Source organism: Olea europaea, unplaced genomic scaffold (assembly GCF_002742605.1).
Source record: "Olea europaea var. sylvestris unplaced genomic scaffold, O_europaea_v1 scaffold1110, whole genome shotgun sequence".
Taxonomy (NCBI): Eukaryota; Viridiplantae; Streptophyta; class Magnoliopsida; order Lamiales; family Oleaceae; genus Olea; species Olea europaea.
Window position 1 is genome coordinate 82,388 of NW_019228470.1, and position 14,571 is coordinate 96,958.

Below are 14,571 nucleotides of genomic sequence, written 5' to 3' on the forward strand. Positions count from 1 at the left end.
TGAGTTATTAGTTGTTATGGAGTATAACTGTTAAATGTATAAAGGAAGATAACAAGGAAAGAAACATTGTGACCTGGTTAGATTGCCTGGTTAGGCCTTTTTATGAAAGGTTTGAAGCATCTTAATAGATATCGTTGAAGCTAATGAACCAATAAAAAGTATGTAGCACGAAAACTAATAAAATTCCAACTTTAAAGGTACTTAGCACTGTATTCCTAAATCCATGTTCCGACTTACAAATAACTGGGAATATTTTATATCTTTTGCGATGATGATGTTTCTTTCTTAAAACAGCCAATGAACTTGGGCTGTGCTCATGATTTCTTGACTAAACAATAAAGATGAAGTTCAAGACAATCACTTTATCTATTCATTCGCCTCTACAATGCAGATCGTGTGAGTTTCTTGTGCAATTGAAACTAGAAATTATTTAAATGGAAGTGTCTAAATTCTATGCAATGCCATTTTGTTTGTGTGCATAACATAAGTCCTTTGTGCAATTCATGTGAGAATATTATTTATGGTAGTATTTACATTTAACAAGCTTGACAATGCAGTATATGCTGGGTAATTTGTGACACGGTTTTTTTTCCCCTTTCTATTGGTCGCACATCTGGCCCTAGGTATGATGAAGTGCACAGTGGATTCCAACTATAGTTTAACCAGTGCAGAAATATAGTAACTCCGCTTTCCTTAGGATAACTTTTATAGAAAATATGTAAAATTATACTTTAGGCAATTGTATGATTTGAAAATACTTGGTTTAAGAAGATTATGAAATGTGCACATCTGTCGAGAGTCTATTTTTAACTGGATTGTTATTGATTTTGAGTTTCATATATTGTAAATTACTTGCTAGTTCTGAATCACATTTTATTATTGGTTTGTTAAGGCCAATTAGAGATTATAGACCTATTATTATTATTATTATTATTATTATTTTTTTTTTTTTCCAAAGTGAAAACAATATGTCCTACGCGAGTGTAAGTTCTATGATGCTCTCACAGTCAAAGGAGTTTCATTTTGGATGTATCATGCTTTGCTTCCACTCCCATTCTTTCTGATGCAGCACAGTTGTGTTGGTAAGTTGATGGAACTTTGAGGGCCTTTAAGAAGTTTCCATGATAAGCAATATGTTATGGGGATTTGTTGTAGTGATTGGAGTATCATCGAGAGATTGAATTATAGAATACATTTTGATTCTTTGTTGTATACTACCATTTCTTTTAAATGATTTTAAGAGGTTGGATTGTGTATGGAAATTATTTCTTTTCCAATATATGAAGTTATATTGTTCTTTTATACGGTACAATTTTACTGATCAAACTCCAATAAGGTGTGTGACCTAGATATGCAGGGCTAGAAGAACCAAATAGTTTCACCAACTAATAAGTACTCCCATTTGCAATTGGATGGGTGATTTAGATCTACATAGAGTTTGACCTAGAGTTGACATGTAAAACCCGTGTCATTTAACTGCAATGAAATGTTGATGAGGAACTTTCTAAAAAAAATTAAAAGAAAAGGAAAAATATGAATCTCATCCCTTCCATTCACCCCTATCGCACCCCACCACCACCCGTTAATCTTCTCAAATCAACCCTCACATACCACCCCATCGCACACCCTTACCCAAAATCAGATGTTTATTGCAGTGAATCTGACAGGACCAAGCAGACCAAGCACTTTATGCTGCAGAGGCAGATAAGCTATTCTACTGGTATAAAAGTCCAGCTGGATTTTCTTTTACTAATGCCATGGAGATGTACGCAGAAAATACTTGTGTTTTCCTGTTTCTTCTTAGAGTGGTGTACTTTAATCACCTTGCCCCCGTCACCACCAGTTCATCTTCTCCAACCAAATCTATTTCCCCTGGCATTTGTGCCCTTCATTGTGTTATGAATTTTCAAACACCACATGACTTCTCTGATATTGTAGTGATGACTTCAATTTCCTTCAACCAAATACCGGATATTCAGACTGGGCAATGGATGAGCGACCTGATTATTGGTTACAGAAGATGAACGAGTGAGAGTGGGGTAAGGGATGATGAGATATATTTGTTATCCTTTTTCTAAAAAGTGCTTGTGCATTTCAGTTAAATATCGGCCACATAGTACACTAACGGTAATTTTAGAAATGGAGGTAGATGGAGTGATCTATTGTATAATAAAATTAAATATGAGTCACCTTATTGCAACAAATTGAAGTTTTCAGCAATGTTGATGAGATTCTACTGAAAGTTGAGTAATCAAAAATGTTATTTACCCTTCTTTTTTACCCAAAAAATAGTTAAAAGGAATCCTCGTTTAGTCATATCATAAATTTAAATAGGGGCATCTTTGGAAAGTGAGTAATTATTTTTGGAAAGGAGACAGTATTTGTGGATGTCTTTAAAAAGAGATAGAAGCATTTAATCATCTTGTACAATGGAAGTATCGTATTCTCACAGTATACAAACTCATTAGTTTTGCACTTTCTCATGCTTTATTTTAAGAACGAGAGCTGGTTGAAACATTGATTATCCTAATTGTGTTCTTGTTAAATGGTAATTTCAAAATATATTATACCTTCATTCAATTACTTTTTACTTCAAATTAGTATAGGATGTTCCAGTTTCGCGTATAGTGATATTTAGATGCCTTAAGGAAAGACCCTGTATATTCAGTTTTTTATATTCCTAACCAACCAGCTTCTAGCTATTACTGATGTGTAGAGGTGGCTTTGGCATTTCCATTTCCATTGTTCGTGAAGTTCCTATAAGTTGTTGGGCGGGGCAGAAAATCATATAGAAATCAGTGTTTTAATCCCTCCTCTGGTTTCTCTTTTGATAAGGTTCTAAATCACTCTGATTATTATGTATTCAATTTTCTTTATTCAATGATATTGTTGCCTTTAATTTTCTTAGTTTTTGTGTCAGTGCTTTCCCACATTTAGTTCAATTTGGCCATGATATCAGGAGTTGCTATTGCCTTGCAAGTTGGAGCTAATTTCTCTCTAGCTTCTGGAACCTGGTGTCAGATCCCCTACATGCCTTTACCTTAGTGTAACTGACAAGTGTCCCTGTATTTTTATTTAATTCCATAGCATCCCTATGTGTACCTCTTTCAAGTTTCCATTTATTGTGAAGGAATTGCTCTTGCTAATGTTTCTTATCTTCTCATTTCCGGCATAAATCAGTAGGTTTCTGTCTGAGATTGGCAATGGCATTTTCGCACAAAAACATTTCATATGCGTGGTCGCATACTGCTTGGCTGTGCTTGTATGCTATTCTTTAATTTCCAGATTACTGCTTTTCTTTGTAGTAATGGATTTATGGCACATGCTGGTCAGTCATCTGATATTTGCTCTCTTTAATTGGCAAAGTTATACATTTTATTTTAACAGTTTAAGAATCAGTGTCTTGGCAATTCCCAGGAAGCAAAAAACAGGTAATCAACTGAATGGAACTTTGAATTCTCTAGATTTTTTATTGTTTGGAACTGTAATGATTTTTCAGGATTGAAATGGATCTGCAGTCTCTTTACCAAGTTAATGTTACCATACAACTTCACTGAGCACATGAATGAGTACATGTATGTTCTGAATTTGAACAGTTAGCTAAGTTTAAATTTGTAATTTGAGTGAATGCTACTCTGGGAAGCTTTTTCTTATTATTTGAACTGCTTTCTTGCAAAAAGATTCATAGTTCTTTTTGTTTGATAAATCTGTGTTCAGTTTAAACTTTAATGCTGTTACCTGCAGTTTTTATTTGGAATGTTGAAATTATTTGTTGTATTGTAATTCTCAGGTTGTTTCTGGTCCATTATCAACCGTACATCTTGTTCGTTCAAATTTCTTGCCCTTAACTTTATTCGTGTTCTGTTCAAACTTTTCCATTGGAAAAATTTTCTTAGTTTTCTCGAAACAGAATTGAAATGGGTTATTTCTACTTGCGCGTTTGTTATGTGTTGTTTCTCTCATCCTAGCGCGACTGTTAAATGAACCACACTACGAATTCGTTCCTCATACCAAATTTTTACATCTTCAGTAAACCTCAGAATGTAAAGATTGTAATTTTCGCGATGAAAATTATTTGTAATTTATTTATTCTCAATTTTGTAAAATATATTAGAAGAAATAAGAAAAAGGAAACAATTAAGGGAGGTATATATTTCCAAACAATCAATTAACAACTGAGTTTATATTATGCCACAGAAATCCAATACCTCTGTAGCGATGGCAATTTATCTCGTCAAATTAGAGCTATGCTCTGTCCTGTCTTGTTTAGAACGATGGATTGGGGACGGGGAATCCCCTCCCTTACCTTCCCTAGTTGTCTTATTATTTAAAATTAAATAAAGTTTGTTTAAGATCATCATAGGCCAACTTTTTTATGTCAAAACCCAAAAATCGATTACACGGTCCATTAATTCAATTTTCAAATCATACACTTGCTCATAGAATTTATCGTAAAAAATTTACAAAAATAGTAACCCCGCGCTGTCCCGTCCTGTCCCGCCTTAAGAAGTGGAGATTGGGGCAGGGTGATAAAATCCTCGTCGTGCAACGATGGGGTACTCCCATTGCCATCCCTATCCTCGGGCATGCATGTTATCATGGGGTTTCGATGTACTATATATATTATCTTCAAGATCATTACAGATAAGTTAATTGACCAAAAATCAATAAATAAAGAGGAATAAGAAAGCAACAAACACACTATCTAAAAGTAGGAAAATGCAGTGGCATTTATAAATAATACAAATGTGGGATGAAAAGTTAATTAAATAAATTAATCACTTCTTCTTCCATAGTGTAGCACCATTATATGATCAGTAGTTGAGGAATCTGGAAGCAAAGTTACCATCTCCATTGGTTTCCATATGTTGTCCCTGACATTCTGCAACGTCAAGAAAGGTTGAAGCTTTTGCCTTCTACATGTTATCTCTATCTGCTACCAAAAAAAAAAAAAAAAAAAATTCTAAAATTAAAATTTGTACAAAATTATATACTAATAAGCGACCTCTATTATATACTATGAAAGCCGGCACCAAGGATAGTTGTAGAGAGCTTATAATGCATGAGTATATATAGAGTTATACCAAATCCTGCACCCAGGCACAAATAATCTCGTCTAGAATGAAAAAGGAGAAGAAGAAAGATTCACTTCCTTTTCTTTTGCATGATATTGTTAAACGTCTACTTGAATAATGATACTTGTATATAATAGAATTACATAACGATAAACATACTGATGAGATGTTAAAGAGAGAGAGAGAGAGATTTTTATTTTTAATTTGATTGAAAAAATTCTGATCTAATCATAAAATTATTATATAAATCATTATATACATATAGCAAGAGCCGCGTCTTCTTTACCCATAAGTTCTCTTTCCATTTCTTAACCAGATTCCTTCAAAACTAAAAGAGAATTACAAACATCCATCCACTTGTATATACTTAATAAGCAATAAAGCCATTGATGTCCACTATTGGAAAATGTTGGTCTTTAATCATCTAGAAGGGACCCATTTAGGCTTTGATCCTAAGCCTAAATGATTGATTATACTTTAAGACTTCATTTTAATACAAAAATATGAATATAAATTAATAATAAGGTAAGAAGGCAAGGGATTAAACACTATTATTTATTCCGAATAATTTTACCTAATTACTACAGTCAACCTTTACATCTTTATTCTTCATGCACGTCTTGTTCACGTTACTTTCTCTCCTTAAGAAACGCTAATTTTTAATATTATTCTTATACAAAATCTCTACGACCTGGCAACAAGACATTTTCTTAAGGATTTATTATTATTTTTTTTATAGTTTAATGTTCAAATTTTTCATTATTTCATGTCTAAATCCACCAGACTTTTTGTTTGTTTCTTGTCAACAATGTGAAACGATTCTATTCCACATTATCCATCATGCATTGCTTTGCTCCCACGTAAAACAAAGTTATGCAATCATTTATTTTTTATTTTTTTTATTTTTAAAATAGAATTTTTTTCTAGAATAAAACGAATCCTCTAGTGGGGTCGACTATTATACTCTTGATACTATGCAATATGATTAATTTTTTCAAGGTGGGGGGTTTGAATACCAACAAAGTGCATCACTTAGAAGCATTGATTACCTTTTTTATTTGCACAACAATTATAACAAAATAATAATAATAATAGAAAATTTGCAGCACACCTTAAATGACATTTTTTTTTTTTTTAATTTCTTAAATTGATGATTGATAATTTGCCGTATGACTCTTTAACATCTACATCGATTAAAGTAGGTTTTATCTCTGCTCAATTTTCTTTAAATAATCATTAACCTAATACATAGCTTTGGTCAATAATTGTTATCTAAGTTATGCAAAAAATTTATTTATGTCAATGTACAAAATGAATTTTTAATATAGATCATGGTTAGTTGCATTGGCAAAAATTTCGTAGTTAATAATGGTATGAACTTATATGTGTCGTTCCTTGTTGTTCTAATTTTTGTAGGAAGAAAATGTGAGAGTAAGGTAAATGTTGCATTATGAGGTTTTCTCAATGAATAAAGCCTACTTCTCATGTGATTATAGGCGATTTGTCAAACGACGAGTAATTTGTGCTTTTCACTTAATGACTTGTCTTTGTGTTCTTTGTTTCGTTGCATTAGGTGGGATTTTTCATAACAAGTGGTATTAGAACTCATGGTTCAAAGTTTGGAATTGCACTAAAGATGATATGTTCAAACTTTTAGGTAGATTTGTGGTGATGGATTGACACTAAGGTAGAGTTGTGCTAGTAATCTAGTCACGTAGAACTATGGTGATTGAGTTACATTGATTGAGTGATATTGAGGTGCAAATATAGTGATTGATCATATGGATATGGAGCTGTAGTGATACAGTCATGAAGAAAAGGGTCTTCTGTTGTCAAAGATTGTGAAGTGACCAAGATGAATGCCATGGCTAGTGATGAGAAAATAGAAGATTTTAGTGACAAGAAATTGCAAGGTAGTGTTTGATAAATTTGATTTTGTAACTACAATTGATTGAAGAATGGTGGTATTGGCGGTAAAGGGGGTGTGATGATAAGTATGGAGGCATATCGTGATTGGAAAATTTTGGTTCAAGGTGGATATTATTGGGTTGACCCAAATTTGACAAATAAAATAGTCCTATCGTAAAAATAAATAAATAAATAAAAATGATAAAAAAGAAAGAATTTTTCTTTGACAATAAATGGGAAATATTGCAAGAATAATTTTTTTTTTTTTTTTGTGTGAAGGAAAGGGATCGAGATGGTAGTTTCTTGAAAAATTGTATTGGAAAGGATAATCCTTTTGCAATTTAGAAAAAGATTCTTAGTGCAATAGGAAAAGAAGTTTACATAAGAGTGTGTTTGATTTGCTTTATTTTTCATGGAATATATCATTTTTTTTCATTCAAATTCCTATTTTTTGAGTGTTTGATTGACAATTTTTTTCATGGAAAATATTTTCTAACTTTTGGTCATGTGACCATATTTTTCTCTAAAATAAGTAAAACGTTTTCTATAGAGATGAGTGATTTTTATTTTTGAGATAATTCACTATCTATTTCTCTTTCATCTACCCACCAATAAAAAAATAGATAAATATAATATTTTCTAGATTGATAGCTAAATCAATCAAACACATTTAATTAATAATCTTTATACAAATAACTTTTAGGTAATTGAATTGTTTAGAATTTATTTTTTTCATTCAAATTTCATGCTGATAATCAAACGCACCCTAAGAGATCAAGGGTCTTTCCTATAAATTTATAGCATTGCACTTGCCACTAAGGTGACGTGAATTTGAATCGATAATTATGTGCATCTAAAATTATTAGAGTTCAAAGAGAGAAAATTGTTAGAGAGAACCCAGAAAAAATAACAATACGAACTTGTGTGTGTTGATTATTCTAGTTTTTTTTGTAGAGAGAAGTTGTGAGAATTAAAAAAAATGTTGTATTTTGTAGTTGATTTAAAAAAATTCTACTTCTCATTCTGATTAATGACAGTTTGTTGAACTACATTTAATTTATGATTCGTGATTCTTCCAAACTAGATAAATATAGACATAAATTCTCGCTTGAAGGCGACCTATAACGTGTTAGAATGGAACTTATGTCGCCAACAATTATATATTCTTACATCTATACCTACTGAGAAAACAAAATAATTCGAAGCCGAGAAACTGTTTGATTTGATGTCAAATCATCTCAGGATTTAGACCTATTTGACGTAGATATTTTTGAGAATAAATTTGCAAAAAATGATTTTTGTAGAGGATTAAAAATTTGGAAAATTTTATGGATCAACGTGCAAAATTATTTATTATGAGAATATATGAATAACAATGAATTTAGGAAAAAAAAAATGAATTTTACAAAAGAGGGACTTAATTTCACGATTATCATGTTCGTGCATGTTTGTGTGTGATAGAGAAACATAAATGATTCCTAATAGTAATTAATTATAAATGGATTTGACATTTTCGACATTGATATTTTATTCCCAACCACTTGAAAATCCCAAAAATTGGTTCCTTAACTAGTTACATGTCATGTGTGAAAGTTAAGATTTGGACTTATGGCTATATTTTACATGATTTTTGTATAATGTAATAACTAATAAGACAACACTCAAGTCATATGCATATGAAGAAGAATTCAACAAATACGAAAGGGAAAAAAAAAAAACGAAGTTGACCTTTAAAACAAAATGCATGGAATCAAAGAGAAGCGTGAGTTATGTTGAGTGTCACACAATATAAAAATAAATTCAATATATTAGTAACATGAGAATGTCAATCCAAATAAATAAATAAATATATTTATGTTGAGTGTCACATTATAAAAATAAATTAGTTTATTTAATTTGAAGAGAGAATTTTGGATGCTGCTCATAGTAGTTTTGTTTGACAGATTCTCATCCCTTTTATGACATGCATTGCACAAATATAAGAGAGTTTTATGCAACCAAATCAAAGTACATAGTTGACCTCAGTACTAAAATAAATGAAGAAATATGAACTTAATTAGGATGAAACAAAATCAAATTTTGTATTATATCAAGACATCCTTGCTAAAAAGCAAATAATAATGCCTTTCTATCCATTAATTTTCCCTTAAATATATAGTTGAAGCTCTACGTACTATAGTTGTTGAGTTGGTTGAGATAATTAGTACTTGACCTCGTAGTCGAGGTATCACGAGAAAAGAATGGCAGACATAGTTTCAAATTTCAACAATCTAATTAAGCATTTGTTAGTTATAATTATAAAATAGATTTTAATAGTAATCTATGAACTGCATTGTTAAACAGTTGTGGATCATATGAAATATGTGATTAAATTTAATTATTAACTTTGACTTAAATTTTAATTAAGATTTTACACCATACCAAATAGAAACTAAGTTCTTTTATAAAGAACGCGAAAACCCTTGAACCTTTAGACAATAAACACATGAAAAGAAAATAGGGTCATGACCTTAACCTACAGCTCATGTAAGAATGGGAGATTTTATGGAAAGGACATTTTGAGATTATAACTAAATAGGCTCATACATTAATGTTAAAAAAGGAGAATGTAAAGAAATATTATTTTTAATTCTATCTCCAAAGTACCTAAAAATTCAATCTCTAGTTAGTTAATATCGGTGATATTCTTTCGATGTCTCTATCTAAAAAATATGAGTTGGCATTCCTACATTTTGAAGAAAAGAGAGGGGACGAGAGAGCTAATGAAACAAGAGGTTATATTTCTAATATTTTCCCCATGAAATTATGCACGATAAACTTCTTATTGGAAATTGTGAGAATAGTAGAAAATCACGTACTTAAATATAAAAATAATAATCAATATATACGGACTTATGCTACACTTTAATTAGGTAGACGTAATTTCAAAAATACGATAGGTTATCTTTCTCTATCACTTTCACTTTGGAACCATAGAGATCATGTGTGGTTTTATATATCCTAGTGCTATTTAACATAACCCAGAAACCCTAGTTTACTTTTGGCTTGACAAACTCTACAAATGTGTTCTTAGATGCAGTATGCTCTTGAGTTAATTTCTTCTATTCTCTATATATCTAAGCCTATGTTCGACAAATTTATAAATGGTTTATAAATAAGAATACTAATAAAAATAGTATTGAATGCCATGAACTACGTGAATAATAGTAAGAAGTAGTTATAAATGCGTGGAGAAAACTTTCGGAGAGAAATTAAGCTCGAAGATGTGTAATTAAGTTTTTCTTCCTCTTCTTGTCTTTGGTTAAAAAGCTTTTTAAACGCTTAGAAATGAATATATATAACGAGAAATTAACTTCATTTCATTTTCTTGGTTTGGGCTTCGGTGGTAAGTAGTTTTCTACTACATTTCGTCACTTCAACCCTAAACATTAATCCCATCCGTAAAGATCGTAACTGATTAACTATAAGCATGAAGCAGATAAAATTAACGTTAGCAATTTCATTGAACACTTTCAAATTAGGCAGCAAATACACAGTTTATTGCAAAAATGAAATATCAAACTAATTATAAAGCAAAAGCTAAACGAGACGAAGATGGCTACCTAGTAATTAACATCATACCTAATTTTGAAGTTACCTAAAAGTAATAAATATACTAATGGAAAAGCCTATATAGTTCTGATGTTTCCATCATCTTTCTCACACCAACCATATCCTTGAATATGTTATTCATTTACTAGTTGAAAACATGTTAATTCTCTTCTGTTTCTTTTGTGTTTGGTCAATTTCGAATCGATGAGACGGAGTTTATCTTATTCCAGAAGCAGAAGCTAATAGTTTTATAAACATATTAATTAATAATAATCCAAACCGCAAGCATTTTCAGAGAGAGAGAGAGAGAGAACAGAAAAATGTAGCAGGATTGATTACATACCTCTGATTCGCTTTCAAGTCTGAGCTTATTAACCAGATACTTAATTACGAATTGAATCGTCATATTTCCATCCCTAACAGTTTAAAGATGATGCAAACCTAGTTAATCACAGAAAATGAAAAAATGGAGAAAATAAAAGGACATGAAAACAAAGAGTTGCAGAAAGAATTACTTGATTCTTAGATAGCTTCTGGATATCTGAGGCAGAAATGGTTCTTTTGATCTGCAATGAAAATTCGAAGGCGTAAGAGAACGAATAGAGACCAAAAAAATTATATAAAGCAAAGGAAAAGAAAGACCTAACGGTGATGAATATTATTTTTTTGTTACTTACTGATTTTGTGATGCTTGTAGCATAAACCATATGCCAGAATGTGGTCTCCGAGGAGGAAAAATGACTCTAAAATCTAGACCTGGCTCGGAGGTACCCAGTCCGGTATGGAGTTGAAATGGAAGCGGTGGCATTGACGACGAAGATGCTGCTATATTAACTGGAGTAGGCCTAAACGTCTTGTTAATCTCTTGACGAGGAAAATTAGAACTAGTTCCGGCAGGATGTTGCCAGATAATTGGGAGGTTATAGCCTGAACCGGCAGCCAAATTCATAACTGTAGGCTGAGGAGCTGAATATTCCGGCATGTTAAGCATAGGGTCTAAATTTCTCATCACTTGTGAATCAGAATTATAATTACTACTTGGTAGAAGATCAAGCTCGATTAATCTCCTTTTTTTATCAACCTGATCTTGCTTCTTATTTTTGCTAACTGTGCGTCCACCAATACTCAATTGAAGCCACCCTTCATCTTTATCTTCTTGAAAATCTTTTAAACTGGAGCCTGAAGTTTCATTTACAGTCCTCCCAGTTCTTGAATCATCTTCCTCCATTGGATCAACCTGGTGATCAGATCCTAATAAGCAAGTTTCACTAGAATAATCAAAACCATCTGATGGGCTCACAAGACCAAAACCCTGATAATAACTACCACAAAACTGCTGTCTGAAGAGGTTTTTAGAAGGAATCATGGTCATTCTGAAAAACCCAGAAACCCCAATTGCCAGTACATATGAGAGTTATTCGTGTTCAGCTTATCCTTAATCTCAACGAAATCCATAAATTGGAAAAAACTCCTTATACTGGAAAGAGATAGATGTTGTTTCAAAGAACATATTGAGATACTATGGAGACAATGATACCTACTGACTAGATAAGAGTACTATGGTTGTTTTTCATTTTTTCTTTTTGTAACCTTGGACAATCAAAGGACAATAAGAGAGAATAAAACTTGCAAAATCTCACTTTCAATTGTTCACTTCGTTTGGAAGATTGCGAGGGGATGAAATAGTTGCAGGGTTGGGTAGATGGCGGTCAGTCGGTTACCTTAAAATTTATATAATTGCAAAGTTATACATATATATTGTATATATGTAGAGGTCGAACAGTATATGTCTGCTCTTTTCTCTTTCTTCTTGACTTTATTAGTAAGATAGAATACATATCTACTTGTTTTCTGGTGTATATTTTACGGCTAACTTTAGGGCTTGTTCCAAGAATTGGAATTGCAATAGAATTCTCCACTTATTTTTCTATACCATGAAAAGGACGTTTTTGGCCTTTGTCGGCACAAATGTTTGAAGAGATAAGATTTGCGTAATTCGGCAATAACATTGTATGTACGAGATGATTTTAATTATGTGTTCAAGAGTACTTTTCTTATTAAAAGTCTAACACGTACAATTTTTCCTGTAATTGTGATCGTTATACATAAAACATTTGTCTACTCGAATACTATGTCAAGTTAATAATCTTATCTAAGAAATAAACTACTTGTAAGAAAAGGATGACTTGTTCATGTATTAATTACAATAATGGTCCATTTATTTCACAATTTTATTCTTTTCTTTCATTTGATTAGTTTACAAAATAGGAGGATTTTTTTCTCCTTTTCAAACCCTTTTACAAGATACTTTTTGGTTAAGACTTGAGATTCCATCTTATAAGGTCATCTTTGTTGAGAGGAATAGTTCAAAGCCTTATAAGTTTGGTCTATGTTTCTATCTTTATTCGATGTGAGATTTTATCCCTTAACATGCATAGCAAGATGATGATTTGTTGTACAGAACAATCTTGAAATTCGATTACTTATTTATTGATTTTTAATTGGATGGAATTGTTTATTAGAGTTTAATAGGCTCTGATACTATCTAAAACCTTATAAATAGGTCTAAATTTCCATCTTTATTCCATGTGGGATTTTGTGCCTTCACTTTCTTAACATAAATTTGGAACTAATAAAACGCTTTCAGTAAGTTCAACCTTCATTTACAAATTAGAGGAGCCAATCTATGAGAATTTGGATTTTGATATGCTCAACCTTTATTTTTTGGCATCTGAGTCCCCAACATCTCTAATTAATTCGTAGCAGTGCATCGTAACTCTTTTCACGATCGAATGAATGTGAATGGTATTATTGGGACTCAAATGCTACAAATTTGAAAGTTGAGTTTTAAATTACCGCAAGTGCACTATTCGTTAATAAGTAATAAAATGAATTAAGATTGTATTAATTTAAATTCAAATAAACTAAGCCTTAACCGAAACTATGATATTTGTTGATTTTTCTATGACTAAATTATAATCTACTTATGAAGGTAATACCTAAATTAATTAGAATTGATGAGAAGTTATGATGAATTTAAATTTTATTAATATATAATGATAAAAGTCGCACTAAGATTCCAAATCCACTTGTATCAATCTTCTTTAACCCTAACATTATAATTTGACAACATGATTCAATTATAAAAATCAATATTCCTAAATTGTTTAACAATCTCTCTCAAGTAGAATTAAACATATTCGCACATGTGAACAAACTATATTTCTATGACGAATGCGAACATACAAGAATACATTAAAGATTTATGAATACTTAAAGATCACATAAAGTATATCGATATATTTCTATTCCTATCGGACTTTACAATGATTAACACCTTGTCTAACTTATTTTCTATCTTTCAATGGTAAAACAGACAATAATATTCATACAATCATTGTGCACATAATTGTAAAGAAGATAATTCCATAAAAATCATTCAATAATTGACAACGTGTTTGAATATCAAAAAGAAAAACTAAGAATTAAATGTTCATGATACAAGATTTATCGTAACTCTAGCACTAAATTTGTTTAGCCTAACATGTTATGAAGAAGCATGCAAAAGAAATAAAAGTTGATTATCTCTCAAAAATTCTTGAATTCAATCTTGAAGTTCTTGAAATTTAATCTTGATGTGTCCTTTACCTCTTTTTGCAATCAATTCTCTCCAACCCTAATTATTTGTTGAGAGTTGATATTTATAGTAGTCTCCAAGAAGTTTCTAAAGTTCTCAGAATTCGTACAAAATTGACCCAATAAGAGGTTTCCTTGTTGGATTGAAATTTTGAAACAAAAACCAGTTTCTCGCTACGATTGAACCCGGGTGGTCGCACATGCACTCTTTTAAGCCCTTGTTATTGGTTTTCATGGGCGATCAATCACCCGACCAATATAATTGGGTAGTCGTCCAGTTATGTCGTCTCTCCAATTTTACTTTTTAGTTCTCAAATTCAATTCTTGATTCTTTTAGTCATCTTTTCTTAGAATTTCAATC

General features: G+C 31.4%; 1 protein-coding gene across 2 annotated transcripts; it reads right to left on the reverse strand.

Annotated features, from left to right (window-relative positions):
• Positions 1-4,510: 4,510 nt before the first annotated feature.
• Positions 4,511-12,284, reverse strand: LOC111373317. 2 transcript variants are annotated; one of them, XM_022995829.1, is made up of 4 exons: positions 11,252-12,284; positions 11,090-11,140; positions 10,918-10,990; positions 4,511-4,933 (listed from the first exon to the last, which is right to left on the reverse strand). In XM_022995829.1, the coding sequence occupies exons 1-4, from the start codon at positions 11,944-11,946 to the stop codon at positions 4,775-4,777; spliced, it is 978 nt and encodes a 325-aa protein (XP_022851597.1). In that variant the 5' UTR covers positions 11,947-12,284; the 3' UTR covers positions 4,511-4,774. The 2 variants fall into 2 exon arrangements, with proteins under 2 accessions (XP_022851597.1, XP_022851596.1); XM_022995828.1 differs by having other exon boundaries at positions 4,511-4,936.
• Between the last annotated feature and the right edge of the window lie 2,287 nt (positions 12,285-14,571).

Coding starts and splice junctions, on each gene's coding strand:
- LOC111373317 (XM_022995828.1), bottom strand. CDS start 11,946: ATGACCATGATTCCTTCTAAAAACCTCTTCAGACAGCAGTTTTGTGGT. Junction 10,991..11,089: donor AGAAGCTATCTAAGAATCAA/GTAATTCTTTCT, acceptor TTAAACTGTTAG/GGATGGAAATATGACGATTC. Junction 4,937..10,917: donor GACTTGAAAGCGAATCAGAG/GTATGTAATCAA, acceptor TTTTTTTGGTAG/CAGATAGAGATAACATGTAG.